General features: G+C 46.4%; 1 protein-coding gene across 2 annotated transcripts in view; it reads right to left on the bottom strand.

The window, feature by feature from the left end:
* The window catches only part of EYA2 (EYA transcriptional coactivator and phosphatase 2), a 260,476-nt gene that overhangs the window by 151,678 nt on the left and 88,536 nt on the right, over positions 1-20,262 (bottom strand). For both annotated transcript variants that reach the window (XM_057530048.1, XM_057530047.1), the window contains 3 exons: positions 15,823-15,865; positions 12,210-12,352; positions 71-187 (listed from right to left, as the gene is read on the bottom strand). In XM_057530048.1, coding sequence (XP_057386031.1) covers positions 71-187; positions 12,210-12,352; positions 15,823-15,865 — 303 coding nt within the window. The remainder of the gene's footprint in view (positions 1-70; positions 188-12,209; positions 12,353-15,822; positions 15,866-20,262) is intronic.

Genomic DNA, 20,262 nt, shown 5'->3' with positions numbered 1-20,262 from the left:
TGAACGACTGGACAGCCAGCTCAGGCAGCGCCTTAGAGACGGCAGGGAGGGGCCGCAGCGCCACACTCACCGTGCATCTGGTAGGTGTACGGGCTCTGTCCAGTGGGGGCGGTGCTGAAGCTGGAGCCATAGCTGAGGAATCCACTCTGGCCAGGGGAATGGTTCAAGCTGTCTTCTGTCTTGATGCCTTGGAAGGAGGAGAGAGAAGCACCAGGCACACATAATTAGGATGCTTCCTTGTCACCCGCAGAAGAGCTACTGCGTCAAGACAGCACGTGGTCTTATCAGCTTCCAGACTGGTTGCAAACTGGTGGTTTGTGAGCTGAAGTTAGCCTACACACGTGTCTTGCTTGGCCTGTGTATTTTAAAGGAAAATCTGAAATTGGCTGTTTTTGTTTAAAAATCAGGAGATTTCTCCTAAAAATCTAGACTTACGGCTTCTCTTGAGCAATAGGATGACCTAGAAACCTCACCCCTGTGTTCCCGTGATGAAAGGCTGCCCCCGTAGCTCCCGATTTGTGTGTTTCCCAGGTCACCATGGAGCCCATATTGTCTCTGAGACATGGAGGCTAGTTTTAAGGTACTATTTTTTTCATTGCCGTTTTTTTGGTGTTTTTTGCTTGTCTGTTTTTACATCCTAGGACACGTTCAAAAGTGAGAAAGGGAAAGTCAGGCTAACAGCGTCTCCTATTTTGCACATGCAGTCAGCTTCAGGATTCCTGCCTGGCTCTGAGGGTAGTGAGTTTACAACCCCTTACTCCAAGGACTAGCTCCATGTATGGCTTAAAAGTACATCAGGATTTGGCATGAAGGTATTACATGAACCACCTCTCCTCTGTAAAGATGATGCCATTTCACCCTAAGACACACTCTCCACTCTTCTCATGGGTGGACCTGCTTATCCAAAGGCCACAGTTACAAATCTGCCTCCTGTTTCAGCCAAACTCTGACATGCTTCCCCAAGGCACAGGCACCAATTCCATGAGCAACTGGCTGGAGAAGGAATTGTATTGAGGGAGGAGGCTGATCCGCCAGTAGCCCATACATGGTATTTTTATTGAAAATATAATCAACTTTGCTTATCTTTGTCTTATAGGCGTACAATACTATTTCAATACTATTTAAATGTGCATTTTTAAAAAAGAACTCTGCTAGTTCTGGGGATGGTTTTGTAGCTATGGTTTCCCTCCTTCTCACCCATTCACCCCCATAAATAAAGAGAATGCTTAGCGAGGTAAAAATGATGGATTTTGAGTCAAGTGGTCTGGGCTGGAGTCCGGGATGGTTTGCTTCATTACTTGGTGACCTGGACAGTTTCTCCTTCAACCCCAGCCTGGAAGTCTCCTCTCTTATGAAATAAGATGCTGATCTCCACTGGCAGGATTGTTGGGAGATGAAAAGAAGGGGAAAGAATGAACATATAAAGCTGTGGATGAGGTACTCAGAAACACACACCTCTTTCATCTTCACAACAATCCCATGAAACAGGCAATACTACTTTCCCTATTTTAAAGATGTGGAGACTGAGGTTCAGAAAGCCAGGCCACTTGATCAGCGTCTTGTAATCAGCAGGTAACTCTGAAGTCTAGGTTTTCTTTTCCTTCTCGATACCTCTCAATAATGGGTGTGAAAGGATTTTCTGCACTAGATGGTGCTCAACTTCAGTGACGACAGTGACGACAGCAACAAGCAATATTTATACGGCACCTTGTTTTGCTTCATCTGCCAGGGATGGTTAACGGTGTATTCAGTACAGTCTGTCTCCTGGTGCAACTAGAGTCAAATCTGAACTCCTTGGGTGACGTGTTCCTATATGGGCTCTGCTCACCCCTCTGACCTCTGCCTTCTCCAGGCTCCCTCCTCACTCTGCTCAAGCAGTGTTCTCAGTCACTTCACTCATTTTACTGGCTGAATGGAAATTCAAAGTAAGGAATATCACTGCTCATTCAGCCAGTCTCCTGATGATGGATTCTAGGTCTATTCCAATTTTTTTTTTTCGATCACAATCCAAGATAGAATGGCCAAAATTAAAATGTTTGTCTAGGATGGATACAAGAAGAGGAATTGCTAAGTCAGAGGGTACACACATTTTTCATTTTAAACTAGATACAGACAAAACTGCAAGAATGTGTCTTTAGACTCAGGGCCTTTGCACGTGCTGTTCTCTCTGCCCTGGAATGCACTTCCCTCCACCCCCTTCTTTATTGGGCTAATGCCTTCTCATCCTTGATTTCTCAGCTTAAATGTTGCTTCCCCAGAAAGGCCTTCCATGACCTGAGTCAGCCCCCTGATTACTCCCTCCAGAGCACCCAGTTTTTTCTATGGCTCTCATCACAGTTCATGGGCTTAACATCTGTTCTCTCCTTAGGCTGAGAGCTCCAGGAGGGTGGGGGCTGGGCTTGCCTTGTCCACTGTGGCATCCTCACACCTGGCTCAGTGCCAGGCACACAGCAGGTGCTCAATAAATATCTGTCGAATGAATGAATATGGAAGAAAACAAACGAAAAGATTTCACCTCTCCTTCTGTTTGCTGAAGTGGATGGATCATAAAATTCTAACCCATGAGAAAGGGGAGAGAATACGGTAGAGGCACACAAAAGGTTTAGTTCTGTAAATCAGGGTTGCCCATATTTGGTCCATGAACCAGTCACCAGCTCATGATGAGAAAGTACAGAAATTGAGAAGTAAGTATTTAGAAACTTTCATAGCAACTTGAAATTGCTATGGCATCTAAGGTCATATCTCTAGGCTTCTATTTTGTATGAGTTTTTTAAAAATTTCATTTTTCTAGTAATTATTTTTGTTGTATTTTACCAAAGAGTCAGTCCATGATGAATTAGAAATTAAAAAGCAAAAAACCAAAAACTGGTCTTTTACCTCCAGGTGAGAAGCACTGCTCTAAGAGATTCAGTTCAAAGGAAATCTGGTGATGGTCTGGTCTGAGGACAGGCTGGTGGCATCAGCTCTCCTCTAAGCATTTCTCATGAATATCTTTATGGCAAAGAGAACAAGGCCTCCAAAGATGCTCAAGAACTACCTACAGGTTCCACTGTCTTCAGCTCATGGGAGTACAGAAGGGAGCATGTGCATTTCAAAGAGGTTGTCAGCCACAGAGATGCGCTGGGCATTCATTCATTCATTCATTTCACAAACATGCAAAATAATACTCTACACCTGGGGTCAGCTAACTCTGGCCCATGGGGCGAAGGTGATCTGCTACCTGTTTTTGTAGATAAAGTTTTATTGAAACACAGATACAGGCATGCCTCAGAGATATTATGGGTTCAGTTCCAGACCACCACAATAAATCGAATATTGCAATGAAGCAAGTCACATGGATTTTCTGGTTTCCTAGTGCATGTAACAGTTATGTTTATACTATACTGTAAATTAGCAACTGAATTTGTGTAATATTCTAAATCCTATGTTGTCATTTCTATAATCTTCACAGCATCTTCACCAGGAATAGATTCCATCTCAAGAAACCACTTTCTTTGCTCATCCATAAGAAGCAACTCCTCATCCAGTTTTATCATGAGTTTGCAGAAATTCAGTCCCGTCTTCAAGGACCCCACTTCGAATTCTGGTTCTCTTGCTATTTCTACCACATCTGCAGTTACTTCATTTCCTTCACTGAAGTCTTGAACTTCTCAAAGTCATCCATTAGTGTTGGAATCAACTTCTTCCAAACTGCTATTAATGTTGACATTTTGACCTCTTCCCATGAATCACCATCTAGACTGGTGAATGCTTTCCTGAAGGTTTTCAATTCACTTTACCCAGATCCATCAGAGGAATCACTATCTAAACCAACAAGAGCCTTACAAAATGTGTTCCTGAATAATAAGATTTGAGAGTTGAAATTACTCCTGATCCATGGGCTGCAGAGTGGACGCTGTGTCAGCAGCATGACAACAACATTCGTCTAATCGTCCAGCTCCATCTTAGCTCTGGGGTGACCAGGTGCATGACCAATGAGCAGTAACATCTTGAAAGGAATCTTTTTCTCTGAGAGCTAGGTCTCAACAGTGGGCTTAAAATATTCAGTAAACCATGCTGTAAATGGATGTGCTCTCATTCAGGCTTTGTTGTTCCATTTATAGAGCACAGGCAGAGTAGATTTAGCATAATTCTTAAGGGCCCTAGGCTTTTCAGGATGGTAAATGAGCACTGGCTTCAACTTAAAGTCACCAGCTGCATTAGCCCCTAACAAGAGAGTCAGACTGTGCTTTGAAGCTTTAAAGCCAGGCATTGACTTCTCCTCTCTAGCTATGAAAGTCCTAAATGGCATTTTCTTTTTTTTTTTTTCTTTCCAGGTATGTGGTAAGTTAGTGTTTCCTTTGTTTTATTTTAATTACAATTTCTTTCCTACTCAGAAACATTTTCAAAGTATGATATCTGCGTCAATTAAAAAAAAAACTATGGAAATAAATAGCACAGACATAAAGAATGATAAGGATGTGTGTTTCATGGAGCACCCTAAATACCTATTTGAAAATTTTGAAGTATTTGGAATATTTTCTTATTGAATATCTTAACTGTACATATCTATCACTGAGACATTTAACTGTACATATCTATCACTGAGACATTTATTTTAAACCAGAAAGTTCTTCCTTGTTTGTAAAAGTAGTACATACCAGGCTTCTTTGCATTTTTCTTTAAATATCCACAGTTGTTTTGTATATACTGTCAGAGTACAAGATTAATTATTTCTATAAGGAATGAAACTTATGGAAAAGGAACAAAATTAACTTAGCATTTCCTTCTATTCAACAGAGCTATGGCACAGAAAAAAACAAAACAAAATGAAACAAAAAAATAAACAAGCGAGACAGATGGATGGGTAGGGTCAAAAAAGGGAGGAGAAAGGATAGGACCAGATCCTAGTGAGCTACAAATCTCACCAGAGGGTTGATGGAAATTGAGATTGGTGGATCAGGCCAGGAGACAGAGCTAAGTAGGAGAGGAGTTCTTAATAGAATCAAAAAGAGGGTTGGAAGTTAGGAAAGAGTAGTAGTAAATGTGATCATATGGAAAAGGGAATGGGTTCTTAAACCCACAGCATCTTTTGAACATTAAGATATTTCTACAAGGACAGGTGTGTGCCTTCCACATTTCCCTGCAGACTGTTTTGAATGTGCCTTGAATTCATATTCCACAGTTGCAGAACAAACTGCCACAAACTTAGTGGCTTAAAACAAAACTCATTTATTCACTCACAATTCTGTAGGTCAGAAGTCTGGGTGGGCTCAACTGGGTTCCATGCTTAGAGTCTCACAAGGCTGAAATCAAAGTTTTGGCCAAACTGGGCTCTTATGTGGGAGCTCTGGGGAAGCATCCATTTCCAGGCTCATTCAGATTCTTGGAAAAATCCAGTTCCTGTATCTGTAGATTTGAAATCCCTTCATCCTTGCTGGCTGTCAGCTGGGGACCATTTTTGGCTCCTGGATTCCACTTGCATTCCTTCTCACCCCCTCCATCTTCCAATCAGTAATGTTCCATCAAGTCCTTTTCATGACTTCCATCTCTCTGACTTCCTCTTCTGTCGCCAGCCATAGAAAACTTTCTGCTAAATGGCATTTTCTAATCGAAGCCTCCATCTACATTGATAATCTGTTGTCTAGTGTAGCCACCTTTATGAATTATCTTAGCTAGATCTTCTGGGTAACTTGCTGCAGCTTCTACATCAGCACTTGCTGCTTCACCTTGCACGTTTACGTTATGAAGCTGGCTTCTTTCCTTAAACCTCATGAACCAACCTCTGCTAGCTTTAAACTTTTCTTCTACAGCTTCCTCACCTCTCTCAGCCTTCACAGTATTGACGAGAGTCAGGGCCTTGTGCTGGATTAGTCTTTGGCTTAAGGAAATGTTGTGGCTGGTTTGATCTATTCAGACCACTAAAACTTTCTCCATATCAGCAATAAGGCTGTTTCACTTTCTTACCATTCATGTGTTCACTGCAGTAGCACTTTTTAATGTCCTTCAAAACTTTTTCCTTTGTATTCACAACTTGGCTAACTGTTTGGTGCCAGAGGCCTAGCTTTCAGCCTGTCTTGGCTTTTGACATGCCTTCCTCACTAAGCTTAATCATTTTTAGTTTTTTCTTATTTTAAAGTGAGATACGCACGACTCTTTTTTTTTTTCACTTGAATACTTTGAGGCCATTGTAGGGTTATTAATTGGCCTAATTTCATATTGTTGTGTGTCAGGGAATAGGGAGGCCCGAGGAGAGGGAGAGAGATGGGGGAACGGCTGGTTGGTGGGGCAGTCAGAATACACAACGTTTATTGACTAAATTCGCCATCTTATATGGGCACATTTCATGGAGCTCCCAAACAATTACAATAGTAACACCAAAGACCACTGATCACAGATCACCATAACAAATATAGTAATAAGGCAAAAGTTCAAAATATTGCCAAATTGCCAAAATGTGACACAGAGACACGAAGTGAGCAAACGCTGTCGTAAAAATGGCATCAGCAGACTTGCTGGAAGCAGGGTTGCCACAAACCTCCCATTTGTAAACAACGCAGTATCTGTGAAGTGTAATAAAGCGAAGTGCAATAAAACAAGGTATGTCTGTACCCCCATTCGTTTGTGTTTTATCGGTGGCTGCTTTCAAGATACAGGGTAGACCTGAAGAGTTCTGATAGACACTGTATGGCCTGCAAAGCAAAAAATATTTATTATCAGGCTCTTCACAGAAAAAGACTGCCGACCTCTATTCTTCATAAAGAAATGCAGAGCAATGATAAACAGCAAATCCAGGGGCGTGGGTATCTGACAAGAAAGGGAGGTAACCTCCCTTTATTTTTCATGTTGGACGGTCAGCTCATGGGTATTTGTAGTGCTACTCTTTCCGCTTTTACGTATGTCTTAAATGTTGCATAATAAATTGAGAAAAAAATACTCCACAGTCCTGACCTCCTCGCCTCTAGCTTGCTCAACTGTGTTATTATTTCCCTGCAGCTATTTAAACAAAGGTAGTAATGCTATTTGCCAAGGAGCAAGGAAAAAAGTTTCCTAACAAGATTCAGCAAGGTTTGTCCAGACAGTGAGCAAACACTGCTTGCTCGGGCACAGGCATATGTGAAGGGAAAGGGCTTTTCATCCCAGCTGTCGTTACTTAGTGATGTGGACATTCCAGGTGTGTGTGTAGCAGCCTGGCTTCAGCTGTATTGACTGAACATTTCCCTTGGGCCAGGCCCTGTGAGCTAAACCCTTTATAGAGATCAGGGGTTGACACATGATGGCCCGGGGGCCAAGTCTGGCCCATTGCCTGTTTGTGTAAATAAAGTTTTATTAGAACACAGACACACCCATTAGTTTACATATTGTTTGGCTGCTTTCATGCTTCAATGGCAGTGTTGAGTGGCCCAGAAAGCTGAAAATATTTATGATCTGGCCCTTTACAGAAAAAGGTAGCTGATCCCTAATGTAGATGATCTCATTTAATGCAACAACAATCGTTAGGAAGCCAGACTTAGTATCACTCCCATTGTATGAAGGAGGAAAACTGCCCAGAGTCTGAGGACTAGCAAGGGGCAGAGGTGGGGTGTGAACCCAGAACATGTGATCTTACCACTTATGCTGTATTGTTAGGGCACAGAGCCTCTGAAAGTAACTGGGACTGTAAAATGACTTTGAACCAAATTAATTTCCACCGGATGCCATGTTTTGTCTGGGAACAGGGCTAGTTTTCCCTTTTATGCTGAAAAATAATCCAGCTTCATGTTTCTTGGCTGTCAGCCAGGCAGGGTAACTTACGTGTGATTTTATCACAAGTCTTCTGGCACAGGAGGGACAGAAGTTAGAAGAGATGCCCACACCAGTTGGCCAAGGTCTGTCATAGGTAATCCCCCAGGATTTCTGGAATGCGTGCTCAGGCAGTGGAGCTCAGCAGCGAAGGGCTCAGACTCCAGATCCAGGCTGCCTGGGTGTAATTCCACCTCTGCCACCGACCAACTGGGGGACCTTGGGCGAGTTATTTATCCTCTCTGAGCCTCCATTTATTTATACCTTGAAAGAGGATAACGATGGGACTTTCCTTGGAGGGTTGAGTGGGGGTTTAAAAGAACAAGTAGACACAGAGCCCTGAGAACTGTGGGTGGCAGCATCTCAGTGATGCAGCATCTCAAAGATGCAGTATCTCAGGGAATACTCTGGGGGTCCAGTGGTTAGGACTTCGTGCTTTCACTGCTGAGGGTCTGGTTTCAGTCCCCGGTCAGGGAACTAAGATCCCACAAGCTGTGTGGTGCAGCCAAAAAAAAAAGCGTTTTTTTTTTTTTTTTTTTGTTGAAGATGCAGCATCTCAGTGGTGCACATCTCAGTGATACACATCTCAGTGGTGCACATCTCAGTGATACACATCTCAGTGGTGCACATCTCAGTGATACAGCATCTCAATGATGGTGTCCATGACCAACGCCTGACCCGGTGCTCCATGACTTGTCACTCCTAACTCCACAACTGCTCTTGAATATGTCTACTTCTGTCTGTTCACTGCCCCCCAGGTCTCCACCATTGCTCTACTCCAGACTTTATCAGTCTCCCAAACTACCTTCCTGTTTCTCCTCTTGCTTCCCTCCAATCCAACCTCCCCACAGCAGCCAAAGTGATCTTTAAAAAACCCAGATTGTATCAGATAGCCCTCTGTTTATAAATCTGCCAATGAGTTCCTGCTTCACTTGGAATAAAATCCTTCCCAGGCGCTATGGCTCTGCCCACCTCACCTACCTCATCTGTGTACTGTGTTCCAGCCACTGGGCTTCCTGGATTTGCCAAGTCCATCTTCCCAGGGGTGGTCGCCTCGGCCTGGACGCCCTCCCTCCTGTGCTTACGAATGGTCATCTCTCAGTTCTCAGCTGAATCAGCTCCTCATGTAAAAGGCCTTCCCTGGCGCTGGGACCTATATTAAATCTTGCTTGTTCTTTACCCTTTCACAGCCTTCTTGTCTTCCTTTATATCACGCATCATAATGTGAAATAACACCTACAATTTTTAAAAGTTCATGTAATTTCTTTCTTCCTCTAGGCCAGGGGTTGCAAACTTAAATGTCTTCGGGGGACAGGCAGCTAACTCAAGTGAGTAATGAGGGTGGGGGAGGACTGTGGTGAACGCAGGCTAATAGGGTCAGCCCTACTCAGAGCCGCCTACTCCTGACACAAAAAATGTGGGCCCAATGCTGCCCGATCATCCGTCGTTTTTTTTAAAGACATTAGGAATATGAACTTCTATGTAAACATTTCCCATTTAAAAATTGGCAATTAATTTTTTAAATGTCAAGTATATTTTATAGGTTAAAAAAAATATCCAAGGGCCACATTATCTGTTGGCCTTCACTTTGCAGCCTCTGTTCTAGACTGTAAGCTCCGCAAACACAGGGCCCATTCTGCTTGTTGACCATTGTATGCCCAGCACATGACCCAATGCTGAATGAATGAATGAATAAATGAACAAAAGAACAGGGCAGAGGAAGGGAGGGAGAAGAGGGAGGAAAAAAATTCAAGATTCAGTCTCTGCACTGAAGCCACACCATCTGGTTGGCAAGATAAGATGATCTGATTAATTTAACCGTTGAAGAAGCTGAGGTGTGGAGAAGCCAGGGGCAGTTGAGTCTGGAAGGAAGGCCTCCTGCCTGCAATCCTGTTCTTTCTACTGGATACCATGGATTTGGGTGGATCGGAAAGCCATCTGTGTGGTTGTCTGTGCTTTCTGCCTGCCCCCTCCTCCTCTGGGGACCACCCCTTCCTCACACTCAGATCAGTTCTCTGGGGTGAGCCTGACCTGATCATTGGTGCCATGGGTGCACATGTGGCCATCCAGAGCATTCCATCTTTCTGCCCCAGGCTCTGACCATGGGGGTCCAGGTAGGGAGATCTCTGGGACAATGTGGCAAGTCCTGGACAGCGGAGGCTCTCTTTTTGGGGAGTTCCAGCCTGGAACTGCTAGGGCTGCCTTTGGCACCACAGTGGAGAGCCTGCCTGAGACGGAAGCCCACACAAAGGGAAGCAGAGAGACTAATTCCTCCTATTACCATACCTGGATCCAACCCTGCCTGAAGCTAAAGCCCTAAGATTTTTCAGCTATGTTTGCAATAAACATCCTTATTTTCTTAAGTTAATTAGCATTGGATTTTTGTTGTTTGCTACCAAAAGAGCTTTGGTTGATACATCAATTAAGATGGGAAGAAATCACATGAATAAAAGCCACAGACAGTGTGATGGTTAATCTTACGTGTCAACTTGAACCATGGGGTATCTAGACATTTGGTCACACATTATACTGTGTCTGTGAGGGTGTTTCTGGATGAGATTAATTGGAATCAGTGGACTGAGTAAAGCAGATTGCCCTCCCTGATGTTGGTGGGCCCCATCCCATCAACTGGAAACATGAATAGAACAACAGACTAAGTAAAAGGGAACTCCTTCTGTCTGAGTGCTGAGCTGGGACATTGGTCTTTTCCTGTCTTCAGACTCGAACTGAAAAATCAGCTCTTCTTGGGTTTGGGCCTGCCGGCTTTTGGACTAGAACTTACAACATCAGCCCTCCTGGTTCTCAGGCCTTCAGACTCAGGCTGGAATGACATCCTCTACCATCTCCTGGGTCTTTAGCTTGCCAACTGCAGATCTAGGGACTTCTCAGCCTCCATTAATGGGTGAGCCAACTCCTATGATAAATTTCTCTCTCTGTCTCTATCTATCTATCTCAGCTCCATCCCATTGATTCCATTTCTCTGGAGAACCCTGACGAATGCTGACAGGGACAGGTGAGCAGTGGACAGGTGAGCAGGTGAGCCTGGTTCACTGAGCCTCCAGTTCTTTTTTTTTTTTTTTTTTTTAAAGGATTTTCTTATTTATTTATTTATTTATTTTTGGCTGTGTTGGGTCTTCGGTTCGTGCGAGGGCTTTCTCCAGTTGCGGCAAGCGGGGGCCACTCTTCATCGCGGTGCGGGGACCGCTCTTCATCGCGGTGCGCGGGCCTTTCTCTATCGCGGCCCCTCCCGTCGCGGGGCACAGGCTCCAGACGCGCAGGCTCAGCAATTGTGGCTCACGGGCCCAGCTGCTCCGTGGCATGTGGGATCTTCCCAGACCAGGGCTCGAACCCGTGTCCCCTGCATTAGCAGGCAGATTCTCAACCACTGCGCCACCAGGGAAGCCCGAGCCTCCAGTTCTTGGCAATAGGGTTCTGACTGTCAAGGTTGTATGTCTCTTGTTTTTGCCTTCCCAGCATCCATTTTTCCTTCTTTTTTTTTTTAAAGATTTATTTATTGATTGATTACTATGTTGGGTCTTTGTTTCTGTGCTAGGGCTTCCTGTAGTTGTGGCAAGCGGGGGCTACTCTTCATCGCAGTGCGCGGGCCTCTCACTGTTGTGGCCTCTCTTGTTGCGGAGCACAGGCTCCAGACGCGCAGGCTCAGTAGTTGTGGCTCACGGGCCTAGTTGCTCCGCGGCATGTGGGATCTTCCCAGGCCAGGGCGCGAACCCGTGTCCCCTGCATTAGCAGGCAGACTCTCAACCACTGCGCCACCAAGGAAGCCCCATTTTTCCTTCTTCTGATACCACCACTGGGTTTTCCTTTAAGAGAACCATCCCTTCCTCATATACCATCCATATGCCTCACCCTCCGATTATCTCCCTCACCCCCACCTCCTTGCTTGTGCTAAGCATTGTCACGTGACCCAGTTTGGGCCAATGAGGGTCAACATTGGGTTCTGGTGGAGCTACTGGGAAAGATGAGATCTCCTTCCGCTGAGAGTGCTGAGCTGAAAGCATGCAAACCTGGAGTTGACAGGTACAATCTTTGCTGTCACACGGGAAGAACCCATGTGGAGGTAAAGACAACTCAGAGGAAAACATCTGAAGATGGAGTGAGACATCTTCCTTGTGACATCATTCAAGCACCTGGATCCAGCCATACCTGCTATCAGTTGTATCCCCAAATTTACCAGTATGTGAATCATTAAACTTCCATTTTCCCTAAGCCAGCTTCGGTTGTGTCTTACTCCTGCAGTCAAAAGAGGCCTTGATATAGTCTCTAGATCTTGAACCATATTTATAGTGTCTGTCCTTCTCCTCTATCTCCAATCCAAAATTAGGCTGGCTGCATTTATCATTCTGCATTTCACTGAAGCAATAGGGCAAAATAAAGACCATGACGGTGGGGATCCCAGGGGGAAAGCAAGAGCTTGGTCAGGTACTCACTGTAAGAAGGGATTCCATAGGCTTGTGCTGGAGGTGGGTAAGCTGTGTAGGGGGTGGCCTGCTGGATCCCCGCACTGTACTGAGTCTGGCCGTAGGCTGCCATGGCCGTGGGATGCTGGCTGGGCAGGACACGTGGGCAAGGTCTGCATGGAAGGAGAGAAGATGAAATCTCCAAGCCCAAGCCCAACCCAGCATCTCTCCCCCCTTATTCTGGTATCACCACCACCATTATTTTCCTTTGGGGGTACTTATTCTTTTCTTTTCTTTCCTTTTTTTTTTTTTTTGGCCACTTGGCTTGCAGGATCTTAGTTCCCTGACCAGGGATTGAACCTGGGCCCCGGCAGTGAAAGCACTGAGTCCTAATCACTGGACCGCCAGGGAATTCCCTGGGTATTCACTCTTTCCAGGGGAGAGACAGCTTACATATTCATCAAATCCTATTTCATTTTCCTTTCCTGGGCACCAGGAAGATTACATTTCCTGTCTCCCTTGCAGTCAGATTCAACCACATGACTGGGTTCTGCCTGACAGAATGCATAAACCATTCATAGGTCTGGCCAATAAAACCATCCCCTCTCCTCTTTCGGCAGCAACTGTGGAGGGTACCAGTTGAGAGGGCGGAGCCAACACAGTTACATCCTGGATCCCTGAGTCAGCCTGTGGAGGAGAAGTGCCCTGGAGAGTTTCATGGGATCCACATTGGACTTTATATAAGAAACAAACCTTTGTTGTGCTAAGCCACCGAGACCAAGGTTTATTGATTACTGCAGTATAGCCTATTCCACTGTGACTATCTACCCTAATTTAGACACCTTCCCAATTGATTGCAGCTTTGACAGGGTTGTCATTCAAGATGCCCTGCTCTTGGCCATGGGGTGGGCACATGGTGCAATATCATCCAATCAGACTTTGTTCTGGGAATTTAAATCTTGGGCTGAATAATTCATTCCAACAACCACATTCTGAAGAGACTGTTTTTTAGTTCCTTCCTATTGCTTGGATCCTAGAAGCTGTCCTACTCTTGGTCTTTCTTAAGGCCTGATTATTCCACTTTTGCTTCCATTGTGAGCTACTCCAGATCTTCCAAAAAAAGTACTTTTGTGCTTACATCAGCTGGGGTCTATTTCTGTTACCTGCAACCAAAGAACACAAATGGATTCCTTACTCCAAGATGAATAACAGGTTCCATGAAGGGCTAGGATTTAACGGGCCACTGACCTAAGACATCTGCAATATAACGACTGCTAGTGATCACTGCGCTCTGACCATGGGCTAGGAACTGTGTCACACGGGCCTAATATGTGCACTGAATCGCATCGGATACTGATATCAACTCTCTGGGGTAGAGGCTCTTCTAACTCCCATTTTAGAGAAGAGAAAACTGAAGCTCAGAAACCGCAAGTCACAGAAAGTGGGAAATCTGGAACTTAAACTGGTAAGTCTGACTCCAGAGCCCACACTTGTAGTCACGAAGCTTTGCTGCTTCTCAGTGATGGGCCTGGGATTGACTCAGCCCTGTATTTATTGCTCCTGTAGGGAGCAATAAATAAAGTCAAGGTAGGTTGTTCTAACAGGAAGGGGACAAGATGGTGAATCTACGGATATAATTTCTTTGGCCAGTGCAGTTTTTTCTTAATTTGAAGTTGCCAATATCTTAAAACCAGAAGATTCACACACACACACGCACACACACACACACACACACACACACACACACACGCACTCTCTCTCTCTCTCTCTCTCTCTCTCTCTCTCCTTATTTCCCCCTTCTCTTGCAAAGCAGATGCTTTGGGAAGCCTGGGTCTGCTCTGTGTGCTGCCATCAATTCTTGGGCCTATGATATGCCAGGCACTGTCCCAACTATTGCATGTAGACTGGCTCATTTAAACCTGATAGCAACTGTGACAGCTCTTGGAGGCAGTTACTACTCCCATCCCTATTTTACAGATAAGAAAACTGAGGCAGAGAGAGATGAAGGGACCAAAAGCACACAGCTGACACACAATTTGAACCCTGGCTCCAGAGGCCACGCCCTTAACCACTCCACCTCTGTGCAACTTGAAAAACTGTATCTAACCATCCTGGCCACGAGTTTATCAGTAGATGGTAATGAGATTCCCAAACCTGTATCTGATTCCATTTTGATTACATCACCTTAGTAAAAACCTGTTGGTTTCCAGAGTTCCTCCTACATACGAAGCCTGAGGGCAGGTGTGAGACAGATGCAAAAGTTCACGGAATTATAAAAAGATGTTTCAGGCCCTCTTTCTTTTTGACGACTACTGTGCTGAAGGGTTGGGGAACTTGTTCCAAGATGCCTAAGAAACTTGTTTGAGCTGGAGACGCCAGAATCGGTACTGGAAGGCGTTTCAGCAGTCAAGATTCTTACCCTGTGAGGTGCTTGGAAACGCATCTGGAGCATCGGGACTTAGTGCTGAGCAGAGAACCTGATTTGAAAATGTTCCCAACTTATACCTGTCTTTGGAAGTAGAAGGTGGAAATCGGAGATGATCAACTCCTGCTTCCCATCAAAACCGATGTGAAATTCTTGGATTAAACTGGGGCTCAAGTGAAAAGCCAGAGAGAGGACAGTGGAGCTCTCTAACCTCAAGGCCATAAAACAAGTTAGGTAGATTTAACAGACCTCAGTTGCTACCGACAACCCCCAAAACATCTTCTGGAGGGAAAGGAAGGTTGAGAAAGTGTGCTCCTTATAAACAGCTTCTACAGTCTCATCCAGGGAGGAGCATGTCCAGCCATGGAGGAGCTGAGTATCCGGACTGAGGGCCATGCTGATCGTCCTGCCAAACCTGGGGCTTCTCACACTAGGGGGTGCAGATGGGCAGCCCCTGAGGACCCTGGGTAAGCCCTGTCCGTCACTGGGCTCCCACTAACCCCTGTGCACGGCTCTCGTGGAGCATTTGTACCGTCCGCTCTATTGAGATCTCTGATCTACTGGTCTCTCTCCCCACTAGACTGGAAGCTCTCTGAGGGTAGGGACTGTGTCTCACTGATCTCGCGAGTCTCCAGTGCTCCTTCGAGATTTGGTACCGAGGAGTGTTGGGTGAAAGTTGGAGCAGGAAGAGGGAGGAAAGAGGGGGGAGGAGGGAGGAAGGATAGAGGAGGGCAGAGAGAGAAAGATGGGGCAGGAGGAAGGAAGAGGAGGGAGAGCACGAGAGAGAGAGGGCAAAGAGAGAGGGAGGAAGACAGAAAAGGAGAGAGAGGAAAGGAAGGAGAAAAGACAAGAGAGGGAGAGACAGAGAAGCAGGAAGGGAGAGAGGAATTGAGAAAGTCTGTGATAGGAAAGAACAGGAAGGAAAGGAGAAAAAGACTGAAAAAAAGAAGAAAGAAGAAAACAACAGCCAACACCCTCAGGACAGTCTGTTCCAGACCCCTTTCTAAGCGCCCTTTACGTGGGGCAGGCATCATGATTGTCCCCCTTTTCCAGATGGCGAGACTGAGGCCTGGGGAGGTGGCATTGTTTGCTCAAGGTCACTCAGCCAGTAAGAGTAGTGCTGGGATTCTTTTCTAGGGAGTCTGGTTCCAGAGCCTCTGCCCTCCAAGAAAGAGAGAGGGAGAGAGCGTGAGAGGGAGGTAAAGCAAGGGTACTCACCTTGCAAAGAGCTGGGACACACTCAGAGCCGATGTGGTGATGCCTGGAGGGGAAAAAAAAAACATTTGAAGGGCTTGAGCTGTCAGAGCGATGTTCCCCAGAAGCTGTGACTTCAGACGCCAGGTTGAGGGGGAAGAAACTCAGAGAGTTGCTGCCAGGGACTTTCTCAACCACACAAGCTTATCTGAGGCACACCATTGTAGCACTCTCCTTCTTGAAAACCTTTTCTGGGTGTGCTTTGTTTCCAGATACTAATTGTAGGACTACGTATAAAGAACCCGTAGCATCTTGAAACATCAGAGTAGAATCCATCCCCCCACCCATTGTACAGATGGAGAAAGGAGGGCAAAGAGACAGAAAGAACGTGTTTGAGCCAGGTCACACGACCAGCTGGCAGCTGGCGCGATTTCTACTCCTGGATGGAGACCCACTCCCTTCCTTGCCTTAAAGGCAACCCCAGAAACCTAGAAAGGCAGACACTGGTTGGCTTTGATCATCCAACACCTATTTTCCTTCCTCTGATGATGTCGCCTTGATATTCCTCCTCCCCCTCCCCAGTTTCAGTTCATTGGGTTCAGGTGGGGCTGGCCCCAGCACTCAGGGGAGGCACATCTTGGATTATCTCCTAGGCTCCAGCTAGAGTGTGGGGCAGGGAGATGGAAGAGGCCTGAGGTCCTGATACAAGTGCTCTACACTGTACCTCTGGGCACTCAGCCTCCAACCATGGTTGGGAGGCAATAATCAGGAGATGATGAAAACGTGATAGAATTTTGCTGGGAGAGACACTTCCAAGAGGATAATTTTACAAACGAACAGTTCACTGGGGAGGATTTTGTGCTGTGTCATTTTAAGTAATACCGTGCAATGTCCTCAGTGTGGAGCCCTGGCAAGTTCTAGATGATGTGTCTACTGATTGTACCAACCTGTCAATTCACACTCCCTGGTATGCAGGGCAGTGGCTGAGGTGTCCCTGGGCCTCCTGAGAAATGCCCCAAGCCCTCCAGAGCTCTGAGCCTCTCTGTAAATCAACCTGCAATTCCAACTCTAGCACTCAGTCAGCAAAGAGACTTCGGGCAGACTGCCTATAGTCTCTGGGCCTCAGGGTACCCTCCTGCGAAATGGGGAAAAAACATTTATCTCACAAGGATGCATGAGGATTAAATGAGATGATGAGGATTCTATCCATCATTTACCTAGTGCTTGTTACATGCCAAGCTGTCTTCTAAATCCATTACCTGGATTATTCTAAGCCTCATAATCACCCCTTGAGGAGGGTTCTCTTCACGCCCCCATGTTACAGATGAAGGGCAGGAGGCGCAGAGAGTTTACATAGCTCACTCAAGGCCACACAGGTCCTAAAGGGTGGAGCTGTGATCTGAACTCGGGTGGTCTGGCTCCTGACTCTGGCTTCCCAACCAGGACACAGCAGCCCACGATGACAATCATCATCATAATAGCAACCAGCACCCGCTTAGATGTTCACCATGTGCCAGGCCCGTGTTAACTGCCTGTATGCATGAACTCATTTAATCCTCATGGCAATGCTACAAGGCCGACAATGTCATTATCCCCATTGCACTGACGAGGAAGCTGAGGGTCCAAAGGCTAAGTGCCTTGCTCAAGCCACACAGCCTGTGGACACGGGAACTGGGACTTGAACCCAAGGGCTATTTGAGTCCCAAGTCCATCTCCTTAATCACCTCCCTGGCAGAGTCACATTCTGTTCGAGTCCCAAGCCACTGGGGTGAGAGGGCGAGTCCTGAAGTCCAGTTGGTCCAGTGGTAAAGAATCCGCCTTACAATGCAGGGGACATGGGTTCAATCCCTGGTCAGGGAACTAAGATCTCACATGCCACGGGGCAGCTAATCCCGCACCACAACTACTGAGCTCGTGTGCCTCAACTAGGGAGACCGTGTGTCGCAAACTATAGAGCCCATGTACCCTGCAGCCTGCGCGCCACAACTAGAGAAGAGAAAACCTGTACGCCACAATTAGAGAGAAGCCCGCGCGCTTCAATGAAAGATCCTGCGTGCTGCAACGAAAGATCCCGCGTACCGCAACTAAGACCCGACACAGCCAAAAATAAAGAAAATACAAAGATAAATAATAAATAAATCTTAAAAAAAAAAAAAAGGCTGGACAGCATCAGCATATATTGATCATAGTAAGGAGGAGTTGTGGGATACTTTTGTTCCAGTTGTAGACGTGAGAATGTGTTGTGTATGTGTTGTATGTGTGCTGAATGCCTGTGTAAAAATATATTTCTTACTATGTGTCATATTTTTAAAAAGTCGGGACAGCAGGGATCTAACGCCAAGGAAAGGTGCCGGCGCGCAGTAGGTGCTCACTCACTGCTAATTTCCCTGCTCCGGGTTTCCTGCCCCAGGCAGAGCCTCCCACATCCCCTTCCTCATCCTCCCCCAGGATGGTCTCATTCTGAAACAGCCCCAGTCTCATTACTGGTAAAAGCCCATGATTTGAGTTATGTTTAGTAATATATGTTACTGAATTAAACATTTTGAATATGTTTTCTTTAATAAATATGTAAATATTCATAAAAATCGAAATCTATGGAAACAGTCCTAGGGGCTTGGATTAACTCGGCATTCTAGAAATCTGAAGCAAGCATCTCCCCCTGCCCCCAACCTCTGCGCCCTGATTTGCATGTTCACCTCGTTTCCCCTCCTCTGTTCCTCTGAACTGTTATGCAATCAGCTTTCCCTACCAGGGCAGTTCTCCCTCTCCTGCTGTGCAAACCTATGGTCCTCTTCCACCCCAGCAACCCCCAGGAAGACTGTGCAAGGAAGAAACAGGCATTTAGTCAGTGCTAAGAGATTTTCCTTCTGCAGACTGTGTGATTTTTGAAAAGCACAGGCTCTTTTTTTTTTTTTTTTTTTTTTTAAACTGGTATCACATTTAACTTTTTTATCCTGGGACACTTGGGAGAATTGAGAACCTGGAAAATGAATGTATTATATATAGAATAATCTCCTTCCCTTTCATTCCCTCCCTTTCTTCTTCCTTTTTTCACTGGCAAGGATGGCGCAGACCTCATGGAGACTCCTGATGATCTGTGCCAGTTAGGGCCCCCAAGCTCCTTCCCTTCCTCAGGGACCTGGGGTGGGACTGTGTAAAGGACAACCACGCTCAGTGCTTTGGGTGCAAAGGTGGAGCAGGGACTCCCCAAGAGCAGAGAGCCTCTCTCTTCCTCTGAAGCTCTTGCTGTGGCTCAGGGCTGTTAGTCCGCAGAGGTCCTGTGGACCAGGAGGCCCAGGTGCAGGTGGAGCCATCCGTCATGTGCGTACCAGGCAATGGGCCTGACAGTGATTGCGTGGGCAGCGCACGCTCCAGCGTGAAAGGCGGAGGAGTGGGCATCATTGTTCAAGTCGCAGGAACTACCTCGTCCTCAACGTAGCCCAGGATGTCTTTCGGTGATCCCCTAGACGCCCGCATCACCACTTTCTGGATGTTGTTGTGTTTGACAGCTTTCTCCAAATGGTAAGTCAGAGCCAGACAGATACACTGAAGTGGAGACATGGGAGGCCATGCCACAGAGCGTCCCACGCAGCTCAGGAATGGTCTGGCCCATAGACACGGCAATGCCATTGGATGCAGGCATGATGCTCTGGACAGCGGCCCAGTCATCGCACCTCAGCTTGCCAGAGGGGCAGAGAGGGCGTGGACTGTGGTCATGAGTCCCTCCATGATGCCAGCGTCACAGACCCAGAGGGCATGCTGGCAATCTAGGGGGGAGTGGTCATACTTCTCCTGGTCACTCCATCACAAACATGGAGCCCTCAGCACAAGGGGCAGATGACCCTTTGACTCCAGTCCTCACGTGAGCCCCAAGCATCTTCAGGGTGGTGAAGACACCACATGCAGTAGAAGCAGCAGCCCTTTGATACTGGTGAGATCTGGTGCCTGGCAGTTGGAGATGCCCTTCCCACTGACCACAGGTTCCTGTTCTCAAACTCGGCAGTGCCACTGAACTTGCTTGATCAACAAGATTGGGGTCAGTGGCGGAATCACTGATGGCAACTTGTATCCACGTTGCCAGTGGTGAAAGCAGCCCTGGTGACCTGACTCAATGTAGTCAAATCTATTTATTTCAAGCTTCACCATGTGTCTCCGAGGGATGTGGCTGGCGCATAAGATGGGGCAGCCGGCTCCCAAGGGAGGGGCAGAGAGCCTCCTCCATTTACTTGTGAATTTAAAACTCTAAGCCCCTCCTCCTGCCCAGGTTCCAACAGGGCGAAGGGAGAAGGATTAGCTAAACAGATGGCCAGAGCCTCAGGCTGAGCTCGTTCATTCGTTCATTCATTCATTCATTCACCGCCTGCCATGAGCCAGCAAAAGCAGTCAGAGTTCCTGTCCTCATGGACCCCCCAGTTTAGTGGGGGAGATAGATGGTAAACAAATACTTAAATAGATAAGGAAAGT

Source organism: Balaenoptera acutorostrata, chromosome 15, assembly GCF_949987535.1.
Source record: "Balaenoptera acutorostrata chromosome 15, mBalAcu1.1, whole genome shotgun sequence".
Taxonomy (NCBI): Eukaryota; Metazoa; Chordata; class Mammalia; order Artiodactyla; family Balaenopteridae; genus Balaenoptera; species Balaenoptera acutorostrata.
This window is presented reverse-complemented; position numbering and strand designations above follow the sequence as displayed.